The sequence below is a fragment of the Somniosus microcephalus genome, unplaced genomic scaffold (genome assembly GCF_052327205.1).
Source record: "Somniosus microcephalus isolate GS21.2 unplaced genomic scaffold, FLI_Smic_1.0 unresolved_chr7, whole genome shotgun sequence".
Lineage (NCBI taxonomy): Eukaryota > Metazoa > Chordata > Chondrichthyes > Squaliformes > Somniosidae > Somniosus > Somniosus microcephalus.
In genome coordinates this window covers 29,333,901-29,352,125 of record NW_028225185.1, presented here as the reverse complement: position 1 = coordinate 29,352,125, position 18,225 = coordinate 29,333,901, and the positions used below count along the sequence as shown (strand labels likewise).

Sequence of the window (18,225 nt, the reverse complement as noted above, 5' to 3'; positions counted from 1 at the left end):
AAGTGGAGCGAGGACTGTAAGAGGGCCTTTCGCAAAAGCAAGGCGTTGATCACCTCAGAGGAAGTGTTGGCTCACTTCAACCCAACGCTGCCTATTCGTTTGGCTTGTGATGCTTCTCCATATGGTATTGGGGCAGTACTCTCACACAAGTTGCCAAATGGCTTGGAGAGGCCAGTCGCGTTCGCATCCAGATCATTGACCTCCGCTGAGCGCAACTATGCTCAGATAGATAGACAGACCACCAGCCGTTGGTATCCATTTTTAACCCTAAGAAGGGTGTTTCGGTGATGACAGCACAGAGGCTCCAGAGGTGGTCCCTTTTCCTAGGGGCACATCAATATCAGATTGAATTCAAAGGTACAAAGCAGCATGGTAATGCTGATGGGCTGTCGCGCCTGCCACTACCTACAGAGGAGGAGGCACCGACGGTTGACCCTGTTGAGTTATTTCACTCGACCATCATCGAATGTTTACCAGTCACCAATGCAAGTATTGAAAGAGAAACCAGGAACGACCCGACACTGTCCCGGGTCTACGAATTGACAGTGAAGGGATGGCCAGCACATGGTGATCCACTGTTACCGGCATTCTCAGCAAGACGAGAACAGCTGTCCGTCTGTCAAGGAACATTGATGTATGGAACAAGGGTGATTATTCCTCCTAAGTTAAGAGAGAGAGTTCTAAAGGAACTGCATGAAGGTCATCTGGGGGGAGTCAAGATGAAAAGCCTTGCTAGGGCTTATGTGTGGTGGCCGGGTATCGACCAACAGATAGAGGATCTGACGAAAAGCTGCTCAGGGTGCCAAAAAGTTCAAAATGCACCTCCGATTGCACCGCTGCATCCATGGGAATGGCCTTCAACCCCATGGCAACGTGTACATATTGACTTTGCTGGTCCATTCATGGACTCCATGTTTTTAATTGCGGTGGACGCACATTCTAAATGTCCAGAAGTGATTAAGATGACTACCACTACCTTGGAAAAGATGATCGCAGTGCTAAGAACGATATTTGCAAGAAATGGATTGCCAGAACAAATATGTTCAGACAACGGACCGCAGTTCGTGTCAGAAGAATTCCAGAAATTCATGAAGAAGAATGGGGTGAAACATTATACCTCTGCCCCATATCATCCGGCTACAAACGGGTTGGCCGAGAGATTTGTACAAACGTTCAAAAAAGCAATAAAGGCCATGAGCGAAGATCAGATTCCACTACAACACAAGGTGGACAATTTCCTACTGGCATATCGAAACGCCACTCATGCAGTGACAAACCAAAGTCCTGCCATGATGTTCTATAACAGGAGGTTGCGGTCCAGGTTGGACTTGTTAAAACCAAATGTGCGGAGGGAAGTCGAAAACAAACAGTTCCAGCATATAAATAACAAGACCACTCGGAGTTTCGAAATAGGACAACCAGTGTTAGCCCGGGACTATAAAAATGAGAAATGGCAATCTGGAACAATTCGGGCCAGACAAGGACCCCTGATGTACACGGTAGATATTGGTGAAAATGTAATACGACGTCATGCTGACCAACTGGTAGAATCGAGAACAAGGGTCGAACCCATGGTTACGGCAGAGACAACCGTGGAAGAAGTTAGTGAACCTGAAGCATCTACCTCAGAAGTGAATGTACCTGAGGATGATGTCCAATCCATAAGAGATCAACTAGATGAGTCACCCCAGCAACGAGAATCAGAGACCCCTGAAAGGCGTTATCCAACTCGAATCAGGAGGCCTCCTCAGAGACTGAATCTTTGAACTGTTTTGCATGAAGTTGTACATATATATATATGTTATTATGTTATGTTAAATGGGGATATACACTGTTAAGCTAAAAAGGGAGGATTGTGGTGTATGTAACCTGTTCCACCTTAAGAGAACTACCTTAAGAGATGTACTACTTTCTCTTGGCTGCTGTATACTGTAATACCGGTGGTGACCACACCGGTATATAAACGTTGTGTAGTGATTTGCTGGGCAGTTCAGCCCTGACCTCCGAATAGTAAAGACCTGTTAAAGTTATTCTTGTTGTCTATGTCCAGTGATTTATAATAAGCATAATTGGGACACACAGACTCAACAATTGGCACCCCATCCACCACCTTAAACATTCACTCCCTCCACCACCGGCGCACCGTGGCTGCAGTGTGGACCATCTACAAGATGCACTGCAGCAACTCACCAAGGCTTCTTCGGCAGCACCTCCCAAACCCGCGACCTCTTCTGTCTAGAAGGACAAGGGCAGCAGGCACACGGGAACACCACCACCTCCAAGTTCCCCTCCGAGTCACACACACCATCCTGACTTGGAAATATATCGGGCCGTTCCTTCATCGTCGCTGGGTCAAAATCCTGGAACTCCCTCCCTAACAGCACTGTGGGAGCACCTTCACCACACGGGACTGCAGCGGCTCAAGAAGGCGGCTCACCACCACCTTCTCAAGGGCGACTAGGGATGGGCGATAAATGCCGGTCTTGCCAGCGAACGGATAAAAAAAGTATGTTACCTTTGCGATCGAGGGTGGCAGTTCCGGCATGCAGGAGTCGACTGAGAAAGTTGATAATCTTCTGCATCTCATTCTGGATCTTCTGCAGGGCTTTCTTATCCTTATTCAGACTGTCCACTTCGCTTCTCACCGCCGAGTTCCCCAGCGTGAACCGCCCCGTCTTGGTGTCGAAGCGAGCCAGCGTCTTTGCATTGTAAGCTGCACTCAACGAGCAACCGGTTACGTCCTTCTTGAAGGCGGCTGCCCGCTCGCAGTCCAGTAAATGTTGTACCACATCTGGTGAGGGAGAAAGAGGGAGACAGCAGGTGATGCCATGTGATGGGAGAACTGACCCAATACAGTAATAATAGGAAAAAGGCAATGTCAGATACTCATTGGGTACGGTAGCATGGTACAGTGCGGCGCTCCCTCAGTACCGCCCCTCCGACAGTGCGGCGCTCCCTGAGTACCGCCCCTCCAACAGTGCAGCGCTCCCTCAGTACTGCCCCTCCGACAGTGCGGCGCTCCCTCAGTACTGCCCCTCCGACAGCGCGGTGCTCCCTCAGTACCGCCCCTCCGACAATGCGGCGCTCCCTCAGTACTGCCCCTCCGACAGTGCGGCGCTCCCTCAGTACTGCCCCTCCGACAGTGCGGCGCTCCCTCAGTACCGTCCCTCCCACAGTGCGGCGCTCCCTCAGTACCGTCCCTCCCACAGTGCGGCGCTCCCTCAGTACCGTCCCTCCGACAGTGCGGCCCCTCTGACAGTGCGGCGCTCCCTCAGTGCCACCCCTCCGACAGTGCAGCGCTCCCTCAGTACCACCCCTCTGACAGTGCAGCGCTCCCTCAGTACCGCCCCTCCGACAGTGCAGCACTCCCTCAGCACTGCCCCTCCGACAATTCGGCGCTCCCTCAGTACTGCCCCTCCGACAGTGCGGCGCTCCCTCAGTACCACCCCTCCGACAGTGCGGCGCTCCCTCAGTACTGCCCCTCCAACAGTGCGGCGCTCCCTCAGTACCGCCCCTCCGACAATGCGGCGCTCCCTCAGTACTGCCCCTCCGACAGTGCGGCGCTCCCTCAGTACTGCCCCTCCGACAGTGCGGCGCTCCCTCAGTACCGCCCCTCCGACAATGCGGCGCTCCCTCAGTACTGCCCCTCCGACAGTGCGGCATTCCCTCAATACCGCCCCTCCGACAGTGCGGCACTCCCTCAGCACTGAAAATCTATCGCTATTTAAGTCCCCTGGCGGCGGGGGGTGGGTGCCTCGGTATCTACAGGAATCCCCGAACTCAAGACACGTTGATGACCTCTCTTATTAGTAAGAACGCACAGAGAGTCAGAACCTTACCCAGCGCTGAGATCCGACTCGGGCAGAGGTAGAAGCAGAACATGGCCAGGAGAATCGGAGTCTTGTAGAGGAAGTTACGGAGCGGCTGCATGTTGGATTCCATTCGCACTGTCCTGAACAGCAACAAATCACAGAGATATCAAAGCGGTTCAGACAAATCCCCCGGCAAATCAAAAGAGGCCTGAAGCTATGTTAAGTTCAAAGTCCAATACTTACACCAAAAGAACAGTGAGGATCTTATCCGTCAGTAGCGGAACGCCCAGCACGGTTAATTATTTCATGAGCTTCATTGCATAGGTTTAAGTGACAGTCGATTTGATTTATGTTTATCGTGTTTCTCAGGGAGATAAGGGTTGCTAGTTATGCCTGGATCAGATTACTTGTACGGCTGAGCTGAGGAGGTTCATTAAATAGCTGGAGTAACGAGATATGCAGTGACGCGATTCACAATTCCAAATAGGTTTTTTCAGTTCCTCAAACTCCTAATGCAGTATTTGCATACCTGTGCTTTTCGCTTTGAACTGGCTGTTCTCGGGCGTACCTTGTGGGCAGCCTGCAGGTCTCAGCGTGGCTGTGGTGTTAGCCGTATTTAACCCGTCCTGGCCCTTCAAGGATCAGGAAGTGCCGCTGGGGAAGTGGTTACATTAGGAACAGGAGGAGGCTGTTCAGCCCCTCGAGCCTGTTACACAGGAACAGGAGGAGGCCGTTCAGCCCCTCTCGAGCCTGTTACATTAGAAACAGGAGGAGGCCATTCAGCCTCTCGAGCCTGTTACATTAGGAGCAGGAGGAGGCCGTACAGCCCCCTCGAGCCTGTTACATTAGGAACAGGAGGAGGCCGTTCAGCCCCACTCGAGCCTGTTACATTAGAAACAGGAGGAGGCCATTCAGCCCCTCGAGCCTGTTACCTTAGGAACAGGAGGAGGCCATTCAGCCCCTCGAGCCTGTTACATTAGGAACAGGAGGAGGCCGTTTAGCCCCTCGAGCCTGTTACATTAGGAACAGTAAGAGGCCATTCAGCCCCTCTCCAGCCTGTTACATTAGGAACAGGAGGAGGCCGTTCAGCCCCACTCGAGCCTGTTACATTAGGAACAGGAGGAGGCCGTTCAGCCCCTCTCCAGCCTGTTACATTAGGAACAGGAGGAGGCCGTTCAGCCCCACTCGAGCCTGTTACATTAGGAACAGGAGGAGGCCATTCAGCCCCTCAAGTCTGTTACATTAGGAACAGGAGGAGGCCGTTCAGCCCCTCGAGCCTGTTACATTAGGAACAGGAGGAGGCCGTTCAGCCCCTCGAGCCTGTTACATTAGGAACAGTAAGAGGCCATTCAGCCCCTCTCCAGCCTGTTACATTAGGAACAGGAGGAGGCCGTTCAGCCCCACTCGAGCCTGTTACATTAGGAACAGGAGGAGGCCGTTCAGCCCCTCTCCAGCCTGTTACATTAGGAACAGGAGGAGGCCGTTCAGCCCCTCTCCAGCCTGTTACATTAGGAACAGGAGGAGGCCGTTCAGCCCCTCTCCAGCCTGTTACATTAGGAACAGGAGGAGGCCGTTCAGCCCCACTCGAGCCTGTTACATTAGGAACAGGAGGAGGCCGTTCAGCCCCTCGAGCCTGTTACATTAGGAACAGGAGGAGGCCGTTCAGCCCCTCTCCAGCCTGTTACATTAGGAACAGGAGGAGGCCGTTCAGCCCCTCGAGCCTGTTACATTAGGAACAGGAGGAGGCCGTTCAGCCCCTCGAGGCTGTTACATTAGGAACAGGAGGAGGCCGTTCAGCCCCTCTCCAGCCTGTTACATTAGGAACAGGAGGAGGCTGTTCAGCCCCTCGAGCCTGTTACATTAGGAACAGGAGGAGGCCGTTCAGCCCCTCGAGGCTGTTACATTAGGAACAGGAGGAGGCCGTTCAGCCCCTCGAGCCTGTTACATTAGGAACAGGAGAAGGCCGTTCAGCCCCTCGAGGCTGTAACATTAGGAACAGGAGGAGGCCGTTCAGCCCCTCGAGCCTGTTACATTAGGAACAGGAGGAGGCCGTTCAGCCCCTCGAGGCTGTTACATTAGGAACAGGAGGAGGCCGTTCAGCCCCTCGAGCCTGTTACATTAGGAACAGGAGGAGGCCATTCAGCCCCTCGAGCCTGTTACATTAGGAACAGTAAGAGGCCATTCAGCCCCTCTCCAGCCTGTTACATTAGGAACAGGAGGAGGCCGTTCAGCCCCACTCGAGCCTGTTACATTAGGAACAGGAGGAGGCCGTTCAGCCCCTCTCCAGCCTGTTACATTAGGAACAGGAGGAGGCCATTCAGCCCCTCTCCAGCCTGTTACATTAGGAACAGGAGGAGGCCGTTCAGCCCCTCTCCAGCCTGTTACATTAGGAACAGGAGGAGGCCGTTCAGCCCCACTCGAGCCTGTTACATTAGGAACAGGAGGAGGCCGTTCAGCCCCTCGAGCCTGTTACATTAGGAACAGGAGGAGGCCGTTCAGCCCCTCTCCAGCCTGTTACATTAGGAACAGGAGGAGGCCGTTCAGCCCCTCGAGCCTGTTACATTAGGAACAGGAGGAGGCCGTTCAGCCCCTCGAGGCTGTTACATTAGGAACAGGAGGAGGCCGTTCAGCCCCTCGAGCCTGTTACATTAGGAACAGGAGGAGGCCGTTTAGCCCCTCGAGCCTGTTACATTAGGAACAGGAGGAGGCCGTTCAGCCCCTCGAGCCTGTTACATTAGGAACAGGAGGAGGCCGTTCAGCCCCTCGAGCCTGCACTGCCATTCAATAAGACAACGGCTGATCTGATCGTGGCCGCAGCTGCACCTTCCCGCCCTGCTCCCCGTAACCCAGCGAAGCCAGTCGTTGAAGAGACTTACAATAGCTGACTTGGAAATTGGTAGCCTGGACAATCAGGAGGATGTCGGATTATCACTGTGTGTCTGCGGCGCAGCTGCCTCTGACCGGCGGCCCAAACCGACTTTCTCCGACTAGACAGTCTGTCTGAGGCCGCGCCCGTTCGATTTGAATGGAAGGCTGCTGAAAATGGTGTTTTCAACAGTCGCGGGAATTTCGGGTCAGAAAAAGCTTTTCTTTTTGCTCGGCGGGTGGGGGGAAACACATTGCTGCTTGTGGGAGCTTGCTGCGCGCAAATTGGCTGCCGCGTTAGGCACAATAAAACAGTGACCGCTGACGTCGGAAAACTACTCGGCACTTGGTCTAAGCATTAAACAAAGCTTTAATCAACTGTTTTACAACATGGAGGTCTAGTTGTGTCCTTCACTAGTTCCTGTTAAAGAATGTCCTGCGCAAGCTGGGCCCGTGCCCGAGTGTTTATACTCTCCCTGGACAGCGCCACCCGCAGGCCGCTCAGTATTATTTCATAAGTCTTTCTTTCATGAATGACTGATTCATCATGTCAACCGCCCTCCCCCCCCTAAAAAAGTACCTCATCGGGTGTGAGGCTCTTTGGGACGTCCTGAGGTGGTGAAAAACCCTGTTGAAATGGGGGTGTTATTTTTTAAAAAGCGCTATACATCCTGCAAAACCAGTATTTCAAACCCGGAACACTCGCACCCAGTGAATTGACGGCTTTGTCTTTACCGACACAAAGCCGTGGGACACGTTCGGTGAGAATAGAAATGCCTTTCCGAGAAGGAAGTGTAGCTGAAGCTCTGGAAAGTCCCCACATAGAGGCACTGGGCACGGCTCCAGTACAAAGGCACTCGTAAAATAAAACACTCTCTGCATGGAATCCGCCACCCAGCGTCTTGTAAACTAACCCAAGCAAGCTTTAAGTCCTTCTCGGGACGGTAAACAGCCAATCCCGCAAACACTCAGCCGGTCAGAGAGAGAGACACAGTGTTAAACATAGAGACACAGAAGATAGGAGCAGGAGTCGGCCATTCGGCCCCTCGAGCCTGCTCCGCCATTCAATGAGATCATGGCTGATCATCCAAATTCAGTACCCTGTCCCTGCCTTCTCCCCATATCCCTTGATCCCTTTAGCCTTAAGAAATATATCTAACTCCTTCTTGAATATATTTAATGAATTGGCCTCAACTGCCTTGTGTGGTAGAGAATTCCACAGGTTCACCACTCTCTGGGTGAAGAAATTCCTCCTCATCTCTGTCCTAATTGGCTCACCCCTTATCCTTAGACTGTGACCCCTGGTTCTGGACTCCCCCGCCATCGGGAACATCCTTCCTGCATCTAGTCTGTCTAGTCCTGTTAGAATTTTGTAAGTTTCAATGAGATCCCCTCTCATTCTTCTAAACTCCAGCGAGTATAAGCCCAATCGACCCAATCTCTCCTCATACGTCATTCCTGCCATCCCAGGTATCAGTCTGGTGAATCTTCGCTGCACTCCCTCCATGGCAAGAACATCCTTCCTCAGATAAGGCGACCAAAACTGCATACAATACTCAAGGTGTGGTCTCACCAAGGCCCTGTACAACTGCAGCAAGACATCCTTGTTCCTGTACTCGAACCCTCTCGCTACGAAGGCCAACATAGCATTTGCCTTCTTGAACCTTCACAGAATCAGAGACATTCACGGCACAGGAGGAGGCCATTCGGCCCCTCGTGTCCGTGCCGGCCGACAAAGAGCTCTCCAGCCTAATCCCACTGTCCAGCTCTCGGTCCGTAGCCCTGTAGGTTCCGGCGCTTCGAGTGCGTATCCAAGTACTTTTTAAATGTGATGAGAGTTTCTGCCTCGACCCCCCTTTCAGGCAGTGAGTTCCAGACCCCCACCACCCTCTGGGTGAAGAAAGTTCTCCTCAACTCCCCTCTAATCCTTCTCCCAATGACTTTAAATCTCTGCCCCCTGGTTATTGACCTCTCTGCTCAGGGAAATAGGTCCTTCCTATCCACTCTATCCAGGCCCCCTCATCATTTTATACACCTCGATTAAATCTCCCCTCAGCCGCCTCTGTTCCAGAGAAAACAAACTTAAATCCTGGTCTTGTCTTTTTTTATTCATTAGGGGACGTGGGTGTCGCTGGCAAGGCCAGCATTTATTGCCCATCCTGAATCGCCCTCGAGAAGGAGGTGGTGAGCCACCTTCTTGAACGGCTGCAGTCCATGTGGTGACTTTGTCGCAGCGATTTGGTACAACTGGCCCATTTCAGAGGGCTGTTAAAAGTCAACCACACATTGCTGTGGGTCTGGAGTCACGTACCGGCCAGACCGGGTATGGGCGGTAGATTTCCTTCCCTAAAGGACATTAGTGAACCAGATGGGTTCTTACGACAATCCGGTAGTTTCAGGGTCACCGTTACTGAAACTCGATTTTTATCCCAGATTTATTTAATTTAAGTGTCAGCCGGGGCTCAGGGGGTCTCAAACTCACCTCTGAGTCAGAAGGTTGTGGGTTCAAGTCCCATTCCAGAGACTCGAGCACAAAAATCCAGGCCTACACTCCAGTGCAGGACTGAGGGAGCAGCGCACTGTCTGAGGGGCAGTACTGAGGGAGTGCCTCACTGTCAGAGGGGCGGTACTGAGGGGGCGCCGCACTATCGGAGGGGCGGTACTGAGGGAGCGCCGCACTGTCGGAGGGGCAGTACTGAGGGAGCGCTGCACTGTCGGAGGGGCGGTACTGAGGGAGCGCCACACTGTCGGAGGGGCGGTACTGAGGGAGCGCCGCACTGTCTGAGGGGCGGTACTGAGGGAGTGCCTCACTGTCGGAGGGGCGGAACTGAGGGAGCGCCGCACTGTCGGAGGGGCGGTACTGAGGGCGCGCCGCACTGTCGGAGGGGCGGTACTGAGGGAGCGCCGCACTGTCTGAGGGGCAGTACTGAGGGAGTGCCTCACTGTCGGAGGGGCGGTACTGAGGGAGCGCCGCACTGTCGGAGGGGCGGTACTGAGGGAGCGCCGCACTGTCGGAGGGGCGGTACTGAGGGAGCGCCGCACTGTCGGAGGGGCAATACTGAGGGAGCGCCGCACTGTCGGAGGGGCGGTTCGGATGAAGCGCCGCACTGTCGGAGGGGCAGTTCGGTGGGAGCGCCGCACTGTCGGAGGGGAAGTACTGAGGGAGCGCCGCACTGTCGGAGGGGCAGTACTGAGGGAGCGCCGCACTGTCGGAGGGGCAGTACTGAGGGAGTGCCGCACTGTTGGATGGGCAGTACTGAGGAAGCGCCGCACTGTCGGAGGGGCGGTACTGAGGGAGCACTGCAATGTCGGGGGGGCAGTACTGAGGGAGCGCTGCACTGTCGGAGGGTCAGTGCTGAGGGAGAGCCGCACTGTCGGAGGGGCGGAACTGAGGGAGCGCCGCACTGTCGGAGGGGCAGTACTGAGGGAGCGCCACACTGTCGGAGGGTCAGTGCTGAGGGAGCGCCGCACTGTAGGAAGGATGGTACTGAGGGAGCGCCGCACTGTCGGAGGGGTAGTACTGAGGGAGCGCCGCACTGTCGGAGGGGTGCTACTGAGGGAGCGCCGCACTGTCGGAGGAGCGGTACTGAGGGAGCGCCGCACTGTAGGAGGGGCGGTACTAAGGGAGTGCCGCACTGTCAGAGGGTCAGTACTGAGGGAGCGCCGCACTGTAGGAAGGATGGTACTGAGGGAGCGCCGCACTGTCGGAGGGGCGGTACTGAGGGAGCGCCGCACTGTCGGAGGGGCGGTACTGAGGGAGCGCCGCACTGTCAGAGGGGCAGCACTGAGGGAGCGCCGCACTGTCGGAGGGTCAGTACTGAGGGAGCGCTACACTGTCGGAGTGGCGGTACTGAGGGAGCGCCGCACTGTCGGAGGGGCGGTACTGAGGGAGCGCCGCACTGTCGGAGGGGCAGTACAGAGGGACCGCTGCACTGTCAGAGGGGCGGTCCTGAGGGAGCACCGCACTGTTGGAGGGGCGGTGCTGAGGGAGCGCCGCACTGTCGGAGGGGCAGTACAGAGGGAGCGCTGCACTGTCAGTGGGGCAGTACTGAGGGAGCGCTGCACTGTCGGAGGGGCAGTACAGAGGGAGCGCCGCACTGTCAGAGGGGCAGTACTGAGGGAGCACCTCACTGTCGGAGGGGCGGTACTGAGGGAGCACCGCACTGTCGGAGGGGCGGTACTGAGGGAGCGCTGCACTGTCGGAGTGGCGGTACTGAGGGAGCGCCGCACTGTCGGAGGGGCAGTGCTGAGGGAGCGCTGCACTGTCGTAGGGACTGTACTGAGGGAGCGCCGCACTGTCGGAGGGGCGGTACTGAGGGAGCGCCGCACTGTCGGAGGGGCGGTACTGAGGGAGCGCCGCACTGTCGGAGGGGCGGTACTGAGGGAGCGCCGCACTGTCGGAGGGACTGTACTGAGGGAGCGCCGCACTGTCGGAGGGGCGGTACTGAGGGAGCGCTGCACTGTCGGAGGGGCAGTACTGAGGGAGCGCCGCACTGTCGGAGGGGCGGTACTGAGGGAGCGCTGCACTGTCGTAGGGACTGTACTGAGGGAGCGCCGCACTGTCGGAGGGGCGGTTCGGAGGGTGCGCCGCACTGTCAGAGTTGTAGTTCGGAGGGAGCGCCACACTGTCGGAGGGGCAGTACTGAGGGAAGCCGCACTGTCGGAGGGGCAAAACTGAGGGAGCGCTGCACTGTCGTAGGGGCAGTTCAGAGGGAGCGCCGCACTGTCGGAGGGGCAGTACTGAGGGAGCGCCGCACTGTCGGAGGTCTGCCCTCTCGGGCGAATGTAAAAGATTCCACGGCCACTATTGGAAGCAGAGCAGGGTGGAGCTCTCCCCGGTGTCCTGGGGCCAATATTTATCCCTCAACCAACATCACTAAAAAACAGATGATCCGGTCATTATCACATTGCTGTTTGTGGGAGCTTGCTGTGCACAAATTGGCTGCCGCGTTTCCCACATTACAACAGTGACCACACTTCAAAAAAAGTCCTTCATTGGCTGTGAAGCGCTTTGGGACGTCCTGAGGTGGGGAAAGGCGCTGGCCAGATGGGAGTCTGTTTTAATGAACTGAATTAAAATTCCCCAGTCGCTGGGGCAGGATTGGAACTCAGTTCTAACCGGATGATTAATCCAGGTCTCCATGGATTGACGAGTCCAATGATGTAGCCACGAGGCTCCCATACACCTTGTAACCGCATGCTGTGACAAAGGGGAAAGATTGTGGTTTTGTGTACTCTTTTAGTGTGGGTATTGTCTGTAAGTTAATAAAACTTTAAATAAAACTTAACAAATTAAATTGAAATTTGATTGGCCGGGGTGACGACGCACTCCAGTCCCCGCGGCGCCCACCGGTCGTGGACGGCCTCGAGCGTGCCGGCGGACACCACGTGCTCCATCTCCAGGGCCGCCCGGGCGCGAACACGGCCGCGGAAGAGAGGCCGGGCAGTTGGGTCGCACGGCCCCCCTCAACCGCCCGTGGCCTGGACAAATTGACGGCTTTTTTTTTGGCCAGGAGGAGGAGGTCCTCCGATCCGCCCGCTCCCCTCCCGCCCCGGGTGACCGAAGATCCGGAGCGCGGGGGGGGGGACTGAAGTGCGGCCGAAAATCGAGGAGCGGCCCCTTCAAATAATGGAAGAGGCGGGGACTGCAACCTCTCAGGCTCCGTATGTACGTGGAACATGGACTCCACCAGGCCGCAGAAAAGGCTTTGTGTAAAGTTAGTTACGAAATTGTGTTAATGACGGAAGTGCAGTAAAGCACTCTGCAGGTCAGTGAGGTTTAACTGCACTGTAAACACCCGCCCCCTTTTCTTCTGCCAAGACTTTCACACACTTTACAACACAGGGGAATGCATTGCAATTCGTCAGTCACTGCAGAAGCTGTGGCTCTCGTGTCGGGAGTCGCTGAACATCTTCACGCTCGCACGCTCACAGGCTCAGCCACAACCATCATGTGAGGAAGGAATGGCTTTATGAGGAACAGGCAAGTGAGCAGAGCCCAAAGAGACAACATTCTACATTTCTCTCCGCGATTTTAACCTGCTCAGATCCATGGGCAGCCAAAGGCACATCGCACAGGACCGTTTCCTCGGCATGTTGCTCTTAGCTTGGCTGGTGGGCACGGTGATAGAATGCGGTAAGGTGATGGTTTTCAATCTGGTCTTTATTCCTTATAACTTACCGTTATGTTGCAGTGATGTTTTTGTTCTTATTAAGTGAGGGAATGTCAGAGGAGGGGCGTGAAATATTTACACACCCTTCTTATCGTCCGGCACTCCCCAGGGCAGGTCCAACACAGGTTAGATACAGAGTGCAGCTCCCTCTACACTGTCCCATCAAACACTCCCAGGGCAGGTACAGTACGTTAGATACAGAGTAAAGCTCCCTCTACACTGTCCCATCAAACACTCCCAGGGCAGGTACAGCACGGGGTTAGATACAGAGTAAAGCTCCCTCTACACTGTCCCATCAAACACTCCCAGGGCAGGTACAGCACGGGTTAGATACAGAGTAAAGCTCCCTCTACACTGTCCCATCAAACACTCCCAGGGCAGGTACAGCACGAGTTAGACACAGAGTAAAGCTCCCTCTACACTGTCCCCATCAAACACTCCCAGGGCAGGTACAGCACGGGGTTAGATACAGAGTAAAGCTCCCTCTACACTGTCCCCATCAAACACTCCCAGGGCAGGTACAGCACGGGGTTAGATACAGAGTAAAGCTCCCTCTACACTGTCCCATCAAACACTCCCAGGGTAGGTACAGCACGGGTTAGATACAGAGAAAAGCTCCCTCTACACTGTCCCCATCAAACACACCCAGGGCAGGTACAGCACGGGTTCGATACAGAGTAAAGCTCCCTCTACACTGTCCCATCAAACACTCCCAGGGCAGGTACAGTACGTTAGATACAGAGTAAAGCTCCCTCTACACTGTCCCATCAAACACTCCCAGGGCAGGTACAGCACGGGGTTAGATACAGAGTAAAGCTCCCTCTACACTGTCCCATCAAACACTCCCAGGGCAGGTACAGCACGGGTTAGATACAGAGTAAAGCTCCCTCTACACTGTCCCATCAAACACTCCCAGGGCAGGTACAGCACGAGTTAGACACAGAGTAAAGCTCCCTCTACACTGTCCCCATCAAACACTCCCAGGGCAGGTACAGCACGGGGTTAGATACAGAGTAAAGCTCCCTCTACACTGTCCCCATCAAACACTCCCAGGGCAGGTACAGCACGGGGTTAGATACAGAGTAAAGCTCCCTCTACACTGTCCCATCAAACACTCCCAGGGTAGGTACAGCACGGGTTAGATACAGAGAAAAGCTCCCTCTACACTGTCCCCATCAAACACACCCAGGGCAGGTACAGCACGGGTTCGATACAGAGTAAAGCTCCCTCTACGCTGTCCCCATCAAACACTCCCCAGGGCAGGTCCAACACAGGTTAGATACAGAGTGCAGCTCCCTCTACACTGTCCCGTCAAACACTCCCAGGGCAGGTACAGCACGGGTTAGATACAGAGTAAAGCTCCCTCTACACTGTCCCGTCAAACACTCCCAGGGCAGGTACAGCACAGGTGAGATACAGAGTAAAGCTCCCTCTACACTGTCCCATCAAACACTCCCAGGGCAGGTACAGCACGGGTTAGATACAGAGTAAAGCTCCCTCTACACTGTCCCATCAAACACTCCCAGGGCAGGGACAGCACGGGTTAGGTACAGAGTAAAGCTCCCTCTACACTGTCCCATCAAACACTCCCAGGGCAGGTACAGCACGGGGTAAGATACAGAGTAAAGCTCCCTCAACAGTGTCCCATCAAACACTCCCAGGGCAGGTACAGCACGGGTTAGATACAGAGTAAAGCTCCCTCTACACTGTCCCATCAAACACTCCCAGGGCAGGTACAGCACGGGTTAGATACAGAGTAAAGCTCCCTCTACACTGTCCCCATCAAACACTCCCCAGGGCAGGTCCAACACAGGTTAGATACAGAGTGCAGCTCCTTCTACACTGTCCCGTCAAACACTCCCAGGGCAGGTACAGCACGGGTTAGATACAGTGTAAAGCTCCCTCTACACTGTCCCATCAAACACACCCAGGGCAGGTATAGCACGGGTTAGATACAGAGTAAAGCTCCCTCTACACTGTCCCGTCAAACACTCCCAGGGCAGGTACAGCACAGGTGAGATACAGAGTAAAGCTCCCTCTACACTGTCCCATCAAACACTCCCAGGGCAGGTACAGCACAGGTTAGATATAGAGTAAAGCTCCCTCTACACTGTCCCATCAAACACTCCCAGGGCAGGTACAGCACGGGTTAGATACAGAGTAAAGCTCCCTCTACACTGTCCCATCCAACACTCCCAGGGCAGGTACAGCACGGGGTTAGATACAGAGTAAAGCTCCCTCTACACTGTCCCATCAAACACTCCCAGGGCAGGTACAGCACGGGTTAGATACAGAGTAAAGCTCCCTCTACACTGTCCCATCAAACACTCCCAGGGCAGGTACAGCACGGGTTAGATACAGAGTAAAGCTCCCTCTACACTGTCCCATCAAACACTCCCAGGGCAGGTACAGCACGGGCTAGATACAGAGTAAAGATCCATCTACACTGTCCCCATCAAACACTCCCAGGGCAGGTACAGCACGGGTTAGATACAGAGTAAAGCTCCCTCTGCAGTGTCCCCATCAAACACTCCCAGGGCAGGTCCAGCACGGGTTAGATACAGAGTAAAGCTCCCTCTACACTGTCCCATGAAACACTCCCAGGGCAGGTACAGCACGGGGTTAGATACAGAGTAAAGCTCCCTCTACACTGTCCCATCAAACACTCCCAGGGCAGGTACAGCACGGGTTAGGTACAGAGTAAAGCTCCCTCTACACTGTCCCATCAAACACTCCCAGGGCAGGTACAGCACGGGGTACGATACAGAGTAAAGCTCCCTCTACAGTGTCCCATCAAACACTCCCAGGGCAGGTACAGCACGGGTTAGATACAGAGTAAAGCTCCCTCTACACTGTCCCATCAAACACTCCCAGGGCAGGGACAGCACGGGTTAGATACAGAGTAAAGCTCCCTCTACACTGTCCCATCAAACACTCCCAGGGCAGGTACAGCACGGGTTAGATACAGAGTAAAGCTCCCTCTACACTGTCCCCATCAAACACTCCCAGGGCAGGTACAGCACAGGGTTAGATACAGAGTAAAGCTCCCTCTACACTGTCCCATCAAACACTCCCAGGGCAGGTACAGCACGGGTTAGATACAGAGTAAAGCTCCCTCTACACTGTCCCCATCAAACACTCCCAGGGCAGGTACAGCAGGGGTTAGATACAGAGTAAAGCTCCCTCTACACTGTCGCATCAAACACTCCCAGGGCAGGTACAGCAGGGGTTAGATACAGAGTAAAACTCCCTCTACACTGTCCCCATCAAACACTCCCAGGGCAGGTACAGCAGGGGTTAGATAGAGTAAAGCTCCCTCCACACTGTCCGATCAAACACTCCCAGGGCAGGTACAGCATGCGTTAGATACAGAGTAAAGCTCGCTCTACATCATCCCATCAAACACTCCCAGGGCAGGTACAGCACGGGTTAGATACAGAGTAAAGCTCCCTCTACACTGTCCCATCAAACACTCCGAGGGCAGGTACAGCACGGGTTAGATACAGAGTAAAGCTCCCTCTACACTATCCCATCAAACGCTCCCAGGGCAGGTACAGCACGGGTTAGATACAGAGTAAAGCTCCCTCTACACGGTCCCATCAAACAATCCCAGGGCAGGTACAGCACAGGTTAGACACAGAGTAAAGCTCCCTCTACGCTGTCCCCATCAAACACTCCCAGGGCAGGTCCAGCACGGGTTAGATACAGAGTAAAGCTCCCTCTACACTGTCCCCATCAAACACTCCCAGGGCAGGTACAACACGGGTTAGACACAGAGTAAAGCTCCCTCTACACTGTCCCATCAAACACTCCCAGGGCAGGTACAGCACGGGTTAGATACAGAGTAAAGCTCCCTCTACACTGTCCCATCAAACACTCCCAGGGCAGGTACAGCACGGGTTAGATACAGAGTAAAGCTCCCTCTACACTGTCCCATCAAACACTCCCAGGGCAGGTACAGCACGGGTTAGATACAGAGTAAAGCTCCCTCTATTGTTTATTAATGTATGTTAAAGAAGTTAAGGCACACCTGTTGGACAGCGGGACAGGGGTACTAACAGGTAAAAGGCAAGTTCAAGGCTGATGTAATGAAGCAATTGTCGCACGTGTACCTGAAACAAACACTCCAGACTTGATCAAGGGATAGTTAGATGCTGTCATTGTAGGATTTGATGGAAGGATGAGGCCCAACAGCCTCCCTCCTCTCTACTCCCCTTCGCAGCGTGTTTGCGGGATGGATTTAAACGGAGCTGATTCTGATTCCCCTTCACTTCCAGCCGGTCGGCGGGTCCGGGTGACAATGTACAGCGTCTCCGGCGAGCCGTTCTCCGCTGTCCTCTTCGCCACCGACGACACGGCCTTCGCCTACTACAACACCACCTCCCCCGGCTTCACGTTCCCGATCGAGGCGCTGGAGGCCTTCCGCAGCGAGTCAGCCGCCCTCGTTCAGAGGTACCGCAACGACCTGACCGCCCTGAATCAAGACATCCTGAACGAGATGTCCGACCGCCTGCCGGGACAAGAAATCGGTAATTATTGTCGATGGCGCGGAATTGGCAGTTTTCCTGGTCAGTGCTCATCTCCCACCCAACATGGCGTTCGATAGAAAGGATCTTTTCCCCTTGGTAGAGGTGTCAATAACCAGGGGGCATAGTTTCAAGGTAAGGGGCAGGAGGTTTAGAGGGGATTTGAGGAAAAACCTTTTCACCCAGAGGGTGGTTGGAATCTGGAATCTGGTTGCGGCAGTTGTACAGGGCCTTGGTGAGACCGCACCTTGAGTATTGTGTGCAGTTTTGGTTGCCTTATCTGAGGAAGGATGTTCTTGCCATGGAGGGAGTGCAGCGAAGATTCACCAGACTGATACCTGGGATGGCAGGAATGACGTATGAGGAGAGATTGGGTCGATTGGGCTTATATTCGCTAGAGTTTAGAAGAATGAGAGAGGATCTCATTGAAACGTATAAAATTCTAACAGGACTAGACAGACTAGATGCAGGAAGGATGTTCCCGATGGTCGGGGAGTCCAGAACCAGGGGTCACAGTCTAAGGATAAGGGGTAAGCCATTTAGGACAGAGATGAGGAGGAATTTCTTCACCCAGAGAGTGGTGAACCTCTGGAATTCTCTACCACAGAAGTCAGTAGAGGCCAATTCATTAAATATATTCAAGAAGGAGTTGGATATATTTCTTAAGGCTAAAGGGATCAAGGGATATGGGGAGAAGGCAGGGTCAGGGTACTGAATTTGGATGATCAGCCATGATCTCATTGAATGGCGGAGCAGGCTCGAGGGGCCGAATGGCCGACTCCTGCTCCTATCTTCTATGTTTCGATGGAACTCACTGGAATTTAACCCTGAAAAGTGTGAGGTGATGCA

At 54.3% G+C, this 18,225-nt stretch overlaps 1 protein-coding gene and 1 pseudogene across 3 annotated transcripts in view; one reads left to right on the top strand and one right to left on the bottom strand.

The window, feature by feature from the left end:
• The window catches only part of LOC147086700 (rano class II histocompatibility antigen, A beta chain-like), a 30,807-nt pseudogene extending 13,754 nt beyond the window's left edge, over positions 1 to 17,053 (bottom strand). The window contains exons 1-3 of the transcript XR_015075707.1: positions 16,963 to 17,053; positions 3,840 to 3,952; positions 2,516 to 2,791 (exon numbers count right to left, since the gene is read on the bottom strand). The product of XR_015075707.1 is annotated as a rano class II histocompatibility antigen, A beta chain-like (transcript). The remainder of the gene's footprint in view (positions 1 to 2,515; positions 2,792 to 3,839; positions 3,953 to 16,962) is intronic.
• Positions 12,108 to 18,225, top strand: part of LOC147086699 (H-2 class II histocompatibility antigen, A-U alpha chain-like) — a 66,064-nt gene continuing 59,946 nt past the window's right edge. The window contains exons 1-2 of one of the 2 annotated variants that reach the window (XM_085978859.1): positions 12,108 to 12,813; positions 17,128 to 17,379. In XM_085978859.1, coding sequence (XP_085834985.1) covers positions 12,729 to 12,813; positions 17,128 to 17,379 — 337 coding nt within the window. In that variant the 5' untranslated portion in view covers positions 12,108 to 12,728. Of the gene's footprint in view, positions 12,814 to 17,030; positions 17,380 to 18,225 lie in introns of those variants that run through there. The other variant, XM_085978858.1, reaches the window with a different exon arrangement.